Below are 12,099 nucleotides of genomic sequence, written 5' to 3'. Positions count from 1 at the left end.
TCCTCGCGCATGCGCTCCGACGGCCCGGCGATGGCGACGCCGGAGGAGCCCTTGAGGAGGCGGAAGGCCGGGGTCGCGGGCCCGGCGCCTGAATCTTCGCCAGGGCCGGGGCGCGACCCTGCGGGCTGCCCAGCCCGCCTCCGCGCGGGCACCTTCTGGCTGACCAGGATCGTGCTCCTGAAGGCCCTCGCTTTCGTTTACTGTGAGTTCGCGGGGCCAGGCGCCCCAGTGTGGTCCCTCCGCTCGCGCCCTGCCCCCCACCCTCAGGCCCACCCCCAGGCCCACCCCCAAGCGGGTTCGCGGCCGAGCCTCGGCCCTGCGCCCCCCTCCGTCCTGCAGGTCCGGGGGGCCCCCACGCCGACCCCGCGCTGACCAGGAGCTCGTGAGGCGGTGACTCCCCTTTGCCGCCTACAGGTCCCACGAGCTGTGGCCCCGCCGCCTCCCCGCGGCTCCAAAGCTTTGAGGCCTGAGCAGCAGGTGCGGCCTCACCTGCGGGGTTCTGTGCGCGCCAGGTTTGATCAGGCGGAGAACCGCGTGGTCTGCCCCAGTCTCCCTCTCTCCCTCCCCTCGCCCCAGGCCGCCCCCCAGAACACCGCTGGACACCCGACGCCCCCCGTCCGCGCGCGCGCGGAGTGCACACCCCCCCAACCCCGATCCCCACGCCTGGAGGGGCACAAACGCCCTGGGTCGAGCATTGGTGCCTGAAGCCAAACTGGGCTTCTCAGACAAACGTGGCAGTGCGGGGGCCAGTGGGGTTGGGGCACAGCCCCCGGCTGAGATGGCCTGGGGCCAGTGGGCAGTCGCCCTTCTAGAGGGTTCCGGAGGGCGCTGGTACCCGGCGGGCCGGCCGGGATTGCACGCCGCGGGCACCGGCCGTCCCGGCGTCATTTCTGAGTTTTCAGAACATGCGTTCCAAGGGAGTGGAAATGCCACGCTTTGCACAGCGACCGTCATCACACACCGAGCGGGGCGCCGCGGGGACCAGGGCCCGGCGCGCGGTGAGGCTCGGTGTGCGGCGCTGGGGGATTCAGCTTCGACTCTCGTGCGCTCTAAGTTACTATAGAAAATACTTCTTGCCAGTATTGCTTTATTCTCCACGGGATTAGTCATTCTAAACGGTTGAGCTGTCACTTAGTAAAAGATGGAGTCAAGACAAAGTTAATCTCCGAGACTTTAACAGACCCTTAAACCGGCGCCATGACAGTAGAAAAACCCCGGTGGCTTAGCTCGCAGAGAGCACAGCTTATAAAAAACTCAGCTTGGCTTTCCAGTGTTAGGGGCTGCCTTTGATCTCCACAGGGATTCTCTGTTCGGTTCAGAAGGAAACCGTTTTGAACCAGTGGGTCAAGAAGATATTTTAAGGCCGGTACTGAGCACAGAATGATTTGCTTTGGCATATGCATTCCCCCCACCCCCATCTTTTCTCGCTATTTGGGGTAGAGTCAGTGCTTTTCAGCTGCACGAAGGAACCAGTTTACCATCTTCAGGGACGAGGGTCCCTGGCTGAGATGGCTCTGGCAAGTAGGCAGTCGCCCTGTATTGATTTCTTTCTGGAGGGTTCCAGATCTCCTGGGGACTGTGAGCTACCTCAGAGTCCCTTAAGTCCCAGGAATTTCCCACAATGCCACAGACTGTCCACAGCTTTCACTTGACGTTGAGTGTTACAGTTGCCCTCATGGACTGCTGACCCCACCAGGAGGCTGAATAATGGACCCCTAGCCTATGCTTCCTTCACCCTCTGCACATCTAACAGAGTTCTTAGTGTCATTAGTCTACCTGTCTGTGCGACTCCCTGGGAGCTCCTTGAAGCCAGGGTCGGTGTTTAATACCTCCGTCCTCTGTCTTCTAGGAGCAGCTCCTGCTCCATAAAATTTCCTTGACGTTTTGCAGCCTTTATCATTGCTCTGTGCCACCACAGGATACTTTTCCAACTGTGTCCTCCCTCCTCCCCAGCTCGGCACCCCAGGCCCCGGGTGTGACACTCAGGTCAGAGACTGCCCACCCGAGAGGCCCCTGGTTCTCTCTGAGTTGTAGTTGTAATTCCTCAGATCTCGTGTCTTGTTTTGGGGTTTATTCTCTCTCTTTACTGGAGCATATCCCAAAACAACGTTCCAAGAAAAGATACAGAGAAGGTGAACTTTCTGTGTCCTTCCTTGCACACGTAGAAATTGGCCACTTGCCTGGGTCTGTGGCTCTCAGAGCAGTTTTCCTCAGAACTTTGTGATGTCAAGGGGTCTTTACACAGTCTGACTCCTGCTCTTTTGCAGGTGACTAAAGGGAAACACTTTTATTTCTTCTGCTTACATGCTTGTGACACCAGATGTGGGTTTTTTCTCACAGCGAGTAATCGTCTGATTGTCCAGACACCACGTGAGTGTCCTGCAAGTCAGTGCGTTTTGACCCTAACTGCCCGGCGTCCCCACAGGCTGAGGGCTCAGTCCCACGAGACACCCCCCAACACCACAGACGCCAGTGAGAAGTCCAGGCCGTCACCTGTGCTTCTGACCAACCATATGTAAATTGGGGTTCCCACGACCCCCTCCTCGGGTTCCATAACTTGCCAGAACAGCTCACAGAACTCAGGGGAACACTTTGCTTATGTTACTGGTTTATCATAAAGGACATGACTCGGGAACAGCCAGATGGGAGAGATGCCCAGGGAAGGTGTGGGAAGGGGTGCAGAGCCCCCACGCCCTCCCAGGGAGCCACCCTCCCAGCACCTCCCTGAACCCCTCCATTTGGGGTTTGTGTGGAGGCTCCATTACACAGGCAGGACTGATTAAATCCCTGGCTGTTGGAGATCAGCTGCATCTCCAGCCCCTCCCCGTCCCGTGAGGTTAGAGGTCAGGAGTGGGGCTGAAATTTCCTCTGGCAACCAGCCCCCATCCTCCAAGAATCACCTCATTGGTATAAACCCAGGTAAGGTTGAAAGGGGCTTGTTATGAATAACAGATGCTCCTCTCACCTCATCACTCAGGAAATCCCTGGGGTTTTAGGAGCTTTGTGCCAGGAACCTGGACGAAGACCAAATAGATATTTCTTATGATATGACAATACCACAGGGACCTTTTTTCCTCTCTGGGAGCTTTTCGAGTCTGCTGCCTTGCCATCCTGGCCCGGGTCCTTGTCATGTGATGGCGTGGCTCTGTGAGCTCCCTTCCTCGTTCCTTCGCAGGGCCCAGGTGAGCTCACTCAGACTTAAGACTCCTGCCCTAGTTCTGGACGAGCTTCTCTGGCCCTGCCCAGTCTGCTGACTCCAGGCCGCTGTCTGTTCAGACCCCCCAGTGGGTCCCAGATGTACCCCTTTGGGGACCACCAATGCACTGAGGCTCCCAGCTCAGACCTGAGCCTGAAGCTAAACGAGGATCTGTTGCAGAAGAAGGTGAGCTCCTCCCAGGCCTCGGGAATTGTGCCCTCATATGGGACCCACCGCCGTGATGGCCAGGACCGTATGAGTAACCATGTGTAGGTGACTGCCGCCATGGTGCTCTCCAAGGAACTGCAAGCACTGGAGCGAATGGAGGACTTTTTGACACATCAGCAATATTATTTATCTCCCCAGTTTCATATGGTACCTTGGAGTCCCCGGGATAATATATCTTTTAAAATCCTACTTCAAAAAGATCTCACAACTAGTTTCAGCCCAACTCTGATTCCTGGCTTTGCCAGCTTACGGTACTGTCCTTTTGGTTCAGATTTGCTGTGCAGTGTCATGCTTGAGTCTTTCCTTGTTTACTTTACCTGTAGTAGAGTTTATTAGGTCTTTCCTCCCAGCTGCCAGTCACTGTTAGAGCGTCTGAGGTGAACCTAAACTGCACCCTCTAACAGCGGCAGCTTGTCTCACTCATGGTCAAGAGGTCTCACCTGGGGTCTGGTAGCTTAGCCTTGCGGCCAGTCAGCGCCCAGGCCCAGCACTGGCGCAGCCCAGCAGAACCACACACACCTGCATTTGCTGAACTCTTAGGTGTTCTTTGGAAATTTTGAGGAAGAAAATGGAACCAAAAGAGTACTCGAATCTTGCTTCATTTTCTGTTGTTCTGAGCTTTCAGCGCTTCCAAGATTCATGGGAAGTTAGTTCTTCCCTCCAGGCCCCTTGATTGCTAATGAAATGCTCTGCTTGGTTTCACAAGCTTCTCTGTAAAATGCTTCCAGTTTGTTTAAGAAATAAACCTGCCCTACGTCTGAGCTCTCTACAGCACACACCTTTAAAGAAAACCTTTAAAGAAAAAGTACTGGAGGTTATTTTTCTAAGGCCCAGAATTTAGCCACAGTCCATAAAACCACCCATCGGAGAGTGACATTTCGGAGATGATTCTGTTTTAATTTTATAGCACTTTATCTGAAAGGGAGAGAAAACTAAATTTTTTCTTTTTGATATTTTAAAGAAAATATTTGCAGACATCCTTGATAATGCATATTAGGTGACCTGGTAACCTCTCCTAGGTCAGTCTGTGGGTTACCCCACCAGGGAGCAGCTGAGAGTCTCATGCCTGGGCCCTGTCTCCTTCCTTCCTAGAGCTGGTCAGGGGCTGTCTCCTCCTTTCCTAGAGCTGTGGGGGGGGGGGGGTGTCCCCTTCCTTCCTAGAGCTGGGCAGAGGGCTGACTCTTTCCTAGAGCAGAGTGGGGGCTGACTGAGCCTTTCTAAGTTTGGTTGTTTGGTTTAGCTTTGAGATCCTATGATTTTTTGAAAACTTTTTTCTTTATTTAGGCATTTCTATAACAGGAGTGAAAAATGAATAGGTTCTTTTCATCTGAAATTTAAATCCATTCTATTTTCATTTTTTCCTGTAAGGTAGGAAGTTTCCTATGATGCTTGCCTTAGATTTACTTTTTTTTTTTTTAGTTAAGATGGTATGTTTTATGCTTTGTGTATTTTACCACAATTTAAAACTTTAAATTTTTTTAAATTAAAAATTGAAAATATCGTAAATGGATGTTGAACTTTGTCAAAAGTTCTTTCTCCATCTGTTGAGATGATCATATGGTTTTTATTCTTCGATTTGTTAATGTGGCATATCACATTGATTGATTTGCATATATTGAAGAATCCTTGCCTCCCTGGGATGAATCCCACTTGATCAGGGTGTATGATCCTTTTAATGTGTTGTTGGTAGATTTACTTTTTAACTAGTGAGACCAAATTTCGTTTTTCTTTCATGGCATTGGAGTGTGGTTGTGGGGAGGGAGGATGTCCAGCTGTTCAGCCATTGCTAATTAGGTCCCCACGTAGTCTGAGTCGGGAGAGACAGGCTCCACCTGGGTGCGTGTGTGTGGATGTGCACACACACGGCCAGGGCTGGGTGGGCACCACTGTGGGGGTGGCCTCCATGTTACCAGGAAAGTCGGTGGCATATGGACTTGGGCAGCTTTTGCCCAGTGATGGAGGCAGCAGGAGGGGTGCGAGGAGAAGACCAGGGGAGCACTCCCTGCTGACCCTCTGGTGTCCAGTGTTCTGTCTTTATTCCTGACATCCTGGACATCTGCTGTCATGGGGGGGATCAGGTCTCAATTTTCTTCCTGCAGTTACAGTGAGCCGCACGTAGTATTCAAGAAACATTTGCCTTTAAAAACAAAACAAAACTATTAACCAAACTCCAGACCTTATTGGTTTTCCACCAGCACCCCTTCCCATCCGGTGTCCCCGCACTGCGTTAGCCGTCATGGCTCCTCTGTCCCCTCTGGTCTGCAGCAGTCTCTGGACTTCCCTGCCTCTTCATGACCTTGACAGTTTTGAGCATGTCTGGTCATGTGTTTGGTAGAATGTCCCTCAAATTGGGCTTGTCTAATGTCTTCTCGTGACTGGACAGGTTGTGGGGAGAATCTCACAGAGGAGAGGCACCCTTCGCATCACGGGTGATACTGACCTGGATCACCTGGTTGGGGTGTGTCTGCCAGGTGTCTCCTCTGTCAAGTTCTCCTTTTTCCGTCCGTCATGGGGTCCAGTCCATGCTCCAGGGACCCCCCGAGGTGGTATCTCCACATGTTATTTGGATATCCTCTGTAATGAATTTATTTGGCAATTGTCATATTTGTTTACACTGTGGGTTGTGGTCCAGCAGTGTTCCTCGTGGTATCAAATTGTCCAGCTCTGGTCAGTGGTGGTTCTTCCCAGTTGTCTCCCGTATCCCTGTGACATGCCTCCATTCTTTATTTTTCGAGAGCTTCCTTACTTTGTGGTACTACAGGATGCTGCAGGCTCCTCTCATTTCCCAGCCCTAAAACCAGCCATTTCTCCAGGAGCCCTCGTTCCTTTTGAGAGTGGTGTTAGGAACCCAGATCTGGGTGCTGTGCTGAGAGTGCCCATTGCTACTGGGGTGTCACTGCTTCCAGACTCTTTTAGCAAACAGAGCTAGGTTACATATGTGGGTGTGCTCACTCACATATGGTCATTTCTCTGCATATCCATTTGAATGTATATTAGGGTAAACATGAATTCTCATTGGCATCTCCGATTCTCATCCAGTATGTGGGGTGTGTGTTGGCCTTCCCTTTTTGCTTATCTGGAACCTCCTTCTCCACTAGTGAGAAATCTTGCCCCACCATCCCCCATGGTTTATTTGCTTAACCCCAATGCACATGCAAAGCAGTCTTAGAATTGTTCGCCTACCCCCAATTAGACTCCGGTGTTTCTATACAGTTACTTTTGTCTTTGTCCTTAGTTTTTACTCAGAACAATTTCCAAAGTTTCTTAGGCCAGCCCTCCCTCTTTCCTTGCATTCAGTGTGGCCGAGTTATACATTTGTGATAGAGTTTGATTCATTTGTCACAGTCTGCATTCCATGCTGGCATCCCCTAACCTCCTGCCTAGGTTGTTTTGATAGTTTATATACATTAAAGTTCGTTTTTTATGATGTACAATTATGGGTTTTGACAAATGCATAGTTATCAGTCACTCTAGTACTGTACCAGAATAGTTACATCTCTTGAAAATTCCCCTGTCTACGTAATCGGCTTCCCCCCGCAGCCCCTGGCATGCTCTGGTATGTGTTCTGCCCCATGGTTTTGTCTTTTCCAGTGTGTCAGATGAATGGAATCCTACAGTGTGTAGCCTTTGGGTCTGGGTTCCTTTACTTAGTAAAATGTACTTGAGATCTTTCCATGCTGTTGAGTGAATCAACATTCCGTTGATATTCTCTCTGAATATCATACCGTTTTATGAACGCACCACAGTTTTTATCCATTCAAGCTCTGAGGGACATCTATGTTGTTTCCAGTTTTAGCAATTATGACCAAAGCTCCTGTAAACAGTTGCATGCAGGCTTTTTTGTAAATGTAAGTTTTCAGTTCACTTGAGTGAACACATAAGAGTATAATTGCTGGGTCATATGGTAAATCTGTGTTTAACTTTATAAGAAACTGCCAAACTGTCCTCCAGAGTGACCGTACCAGTTTGCCTCCTACGAGCAATGAATGAGAGTTCCTCTTTTTCTGAATCCTCTGGAGCATTTGATATTTTCAGTTTTTTGGATTTTGGCTGTTACGATAGGTGTGTGGTGATACTGCATTGCGTTGTTTTTTTTTTTTTAAGTTTTTTAAAATATTTATTTATTTAATTAATTTATTTTTGACTGCGTTGGGTCTTTGTTGCTACACGTGGGCTTTCTCTAGTTGCGGTGAGCGGGGGCTGCTCTTCATTGCGGTACGCAGGCTTCTCATTGCGGTGGCTTCTCTTGTTGCAGAGCACCATGGGCTCTAGGCACGTGGGCTTCAGTAGTTGTGGCTCGCGGGCTCTAGAGCGCAGGCTCAGTAGTTGGGGCTCCCGGGCTTAGTTGCTCTGCAGCATGTGGGATCTTCCCGGACCAGGGCACTAACCCGTGTCCCCTGCATTGGCAGGCGGATTCTTAACCACAGCACCACAAGGGAAGCCCCTGCATTGTGGTTTTAATTGGCGTTTCCCCACTAACAAATGATATTAAGCATCTTTTCATGTGCTCATTTGCCATCTGTGTATCTTCTTTGTGTGAAGCAGATGACTTTCAGTATCTGTTCAGATCTTTTGCCCTTTAAAAAACTGGGTTGTTTGTTTTCTTGTTGTTGAGTTTTAATGGTACTTTATTCTGGATGCAAGTCCTTTATCAGATATGTGATTTGCAGGTATTTTTCCCAGTCTATGGCTTGTCTTTTCGTTCTCTTAAAAATATCTTTTACAGGGCTTCCCTGGTGGCGCAGTGGTTGGGAGTCCGCCTGCCGATGCAGGGGACTCGGGTTCGTGCCCCGGTCTGGGAAGATCGCACATGCTGTGGAGCGGCTGGGCCCATGAGCCATGGCCGCTGGGCCTGCGCGTCCGAAGCCTGTGCTCCGCAACGGGAGAGGCCACGACAGTGAGAGGCCCACGTAGAGCAAAAAAAAAAAAAAAAAAAAATCTTTTACAGAACAAAAGTTTTTCATTTGATAAAGTAGAATTTATCAGTGTTTTCTTTCATTGGTCATGCTTTGGGTGTTGTATCTAAAAACTCATTGCCAAACACAAGTCACATAGATTTTCTTCTATATTTTATTTTAGAAGTTCCATACTTTTATGTTTTACATTTAGGTCTCTGGTCCTTTTGAATAAATTTTTGTACAAAGTGTGAGTTATGTGTCAAGGTTCATTTTTTTTGCATATGATGTCTAGTTGTTCCAGCACCGCTTGTTGAAAATACTGTCTTTGTCTGTAATTGTCTTTGCACCCTTGTCAGAAATCAGTTGACTGTCTTTGTGTAGGTCTACTTCTGGACTCTCTAGTCTCCCATTGATTTATGTGTCTGTACTTTTGCTAATACCACACTGTCTTGATTACTGTAGCTTTGTAGTAAGTCTTGAAATTGGGTAAAATGAGTCCTCGAACTTTGTTCGTCATCGGAATTATTTTGGCTATCCTAGTTCCTTTGCTCTTACATATACATTTTAGAATCAGCTTGTCAATATCTATGGAAAAGCTTACCAGATGTTTTGATTGAGATTGCATTGACTCTATAGATCAAATTGGGGAGAACTGACCTCTTAATAATGCTGGCTCTTCTTCCAGTTCATGAACACAATGAATCTTTCCATTTATTTTGATCTTCTTTGATTTCTCTCATCATGTTTTGTAGTTTCCCATGTACGGATTCTGCATATATTTTGTTAGTTTGTTATCTAGGCACTTTTTTTTTTTTTTTGCGGTATGTGGACCTCTCGCTGGTGTGGCCTCTCCCACTGCGGAGCACAGGCTCCGGATGCGCAGGCCCAGCAGCCATGGCTCACGGGCCCAGCCGCTCCGCGGCATGTGGGATCTTCCCGGACCGGGGCACGAACCCGTGTCCCCTGCATCGGCAGGCAGACTCTCAACCACTGCGCCACCAAGGAAGCCCTAGGCACTTTTTTTGGTGGCTATTGTAATATTTAAACATTCAGCTTACAGTTGTTCATTGCTGATATATAGGAATATAATTGACTTTTGTATATTGGTCTTGTATTCTGTGACCTTCTTAAACTCACTTATTAGTGCCATGAGGGCTTTTTTTTCTTCTTCTTTCTTTTTTGTCGATTCTTTGGGATTTTCTACATAGGCAGTCTATTAATAGAGATAGTTTCATTTCTTCCTTTCTAACCTATATACCTTTATTTCTTATACTTGCTTCATTGCACTAGCTAGGATTTCCTATACAGTGTTGAATATGAGTAATAAGAGAAGAGATAGTCTTGCTTTGTTCCAAATCTTCAGGGAGAAGTATTCAGTCATTAATCTTTAAGTATGATCTTGGCTGTAGGTTTTTCATAGTTACGTTTTATAGACTGATGAAGTACCCTTCTATTCCTAATTTGCTGAAAGTTTTTTTACCATGAATGGATGAATTCTTTCATGTACTTTTTTGTGGGTCTATTGTTACTATCTTATGGTTTTCTGATTTAGTTTGTTAGTGTGGTGATTACATTGATTTTTTAAAAAATATTTATTTATTTATTTGTTTGGCTCCCTGGGTCTTAGTTGAGGCACTTGGGATGTTCCTTGCCGCGTGTGGGATATTTAGTTGCGGCATGCAGAATCTTTTAGTTGTGGCACGTGGGATCTTTTAGTTGCGGTGTGCAGGATCTTTACTTGTGGCATGTGAACTCTTAGTTGCGGCATGTGGGATCTAGTTCCCCGACCAGGGACAGAACCCAGGCCCCCTGCATTGGGAGTGCAGAGACTTAGCCATTGGACCACCAGGGGAGTCCCCATGGATAGTTTTTTGTTTGTTTGTTTTGTTTTGTTTTGCGGTACGCGGGCTTCTCATTGTTGTGGCTTCTCCCGTTGCGGAGACAAGGCTCCGGACGCGCAGGCGCAGCAGCCATGGCTCACGGGCCCAACTGCTCCGCGGCATGTGGGATCTTCCAGGACCGGAGCACGAACCCGTGTCCCCTGCATCGGCAGGCGGACTCTCAACCACTGCGCCACCAGGGAAGCCCTTAAGTTATAAATAAAAGTAAAATAAGGTGTATATTATTTTTATTTTTTTTTTACATCTTTATTGGGGTATAATTGCCTTACAATGGTGTGTTAGTTTCTGCTTTATAACAAAGTGAATCAGTTAATACATATACATATGTTCCCATATCTCTGCCCTCTTGTGTCTCCCTCCCTCCCACCCTCCCTATCCCACCCCTCTAGGTGGTCACAAAGCACCGAGCTGATCTCCCTGTGCTATGCGGCTGCTTCCCACTAGCTATCTGTTTTACGCTTGGTAGTGTATATATGTCCATGCCACTCTCTCACTTTGTCACAGCTTACCCTTCCCCCTCCCCGTATCCTCAAGTCCATTCTCTAGTAGGTCTGTGTCTTTATTCCCGTCTTAAACCTAGGTTCTTCATGACATTTTTTTTCTTAGATTCCATATATATATGTTAGCATACAGTATTTGTCTTTCTCTTTCTGACTTACTTCACTCCGTATGACAGACTCTAGGTCCATCCACCTCACTACAAATAACTCAATTTCATTTCTTTTTATGGCTGAGTAATATTCCATTGTATATATTGCCACATCTTCTTTATCCATTCATCCGATGATGGGCACTTAGGTTCCTTCCATGTCCTGGCTATTGTAAATAGAGCTGCAATGAACATTTTGGTACATGACTCTTTTTGAATTATGGTTTCCTCAGAGTATATGCCCAGTAGTGGGATTGCTGGGTCATATGGTAGTTTTATTTGTAGTTTTTTAAGGAACCTCCATACTGTTCTCCACAGTGGCTGTACCAATTCACATTCCCACCAGCAGTGCAAGAGTGATCCCTTTTCTCCACACCCTCTCCAGCATTTATTGTTTCTAGATTTTCTGATGATGGCCATTCTGACCGGCGTGAGATGATATCTCATTGTAGTTTTGATTTGCATTTCTCTAATGATTAAGGATGTTGAGCATTCTTTCATGTGTTTGTTGGCAATCTGTATATCTTCTTTGGAGAAATGTCTATTTAGGTCTTCGGCCCATTTTTGGATTGGGTTTTTTGTTTTTTTGATATTGAGCTGCATGAGCTACTTGTAAATTTTGGAGATTAACCCTTTCTCAGTTGCTTCATTTGCAAATATTTTCTTCCATTCTGAGGGTTGTCTTTTCATCTTGTTTATGGTTTCCTTTGCTGTGCAAAAGCTTTTAAGTTACATTAGGTCCCATTTGTTTATTTTTGTTTTTATTTCCATTTCTCTAGGAGGTGGGTCAAAAAGGATCTTGCTGTGATTTATGTCATAGAGTGTTCTGCCTATGTTTTCCTCTAAGAGTTTGATCGTCTCTGGCCTTACATTTAGGTCTTTAATCCATTTTGAGCTTATTTTTGTGTATGGTGTTAGGGAGTATTCTAATCTCATACTTTTACATGTACCTGTCCAGTTTTTCCAGCACCACTTATTGAAGAGGCTGTCCTTTCTCCACTGTACATTCCTGCCACCTTTATCAAAGATAAGGTGACCATATGTGCGTGGGTTTATCTCTGGGCTTTCTATCCTGTTCCATTGATCTATCTTTCTGTTTTTGTGCCAGTACCATACTGTCTTGATTACTGTAGCTTTGTAGTATAGTCTGAAGTCAGGGAGCCTGATTCCTCCAGCTCCGTTTTTCGTTCTCAATATTGCTTTGGCAATTCGGGGTCTTTTGTGTTT

At 47.3% G+C, this 12,099-nt stretch overlaps 1 protein-coding gene across 2 annotated transcripts in view; it reads left to right on the top strand.

Annotated features, from left to right (window-relative positions):
• The window catches only part of LMF1 (lipase maturation factor 1), a 94,119-nt gene continuing 82,020 nt past the window's right edge, over window positions 1-12,099 (top strand). For both annotated transcript variants that reach the window (XM_049698860.1, XM_033429265.2), the window contains exon 1: window positions 1-202. In XM_049698860.1, coding sequence (XP_049554817.1) covers window positions 10-202 — 193 coding nt within the window. In that variant the 5' untranslated portion in view covers window positions 1-9. The remainder of the gene's footprint in view (window positions 203-12,099) is intronic.

This window comes from Orcinus orca, chromosome 16 (assembly GCF_937001465.1).
Source record: "Orcinus orca chromosome 16, mOrcOrc1.1, whole genome shotgun sequence".
NCBI classification, from domain to species: Eukaryota; Metazoa; Chordata; class Mammalia; order Artiodactyla; family Delphinidae; genus Orcinus; species Orcinus orca.
This window is presented reverse-complemented; position numbering and strand designations above follow the sequence as displayed.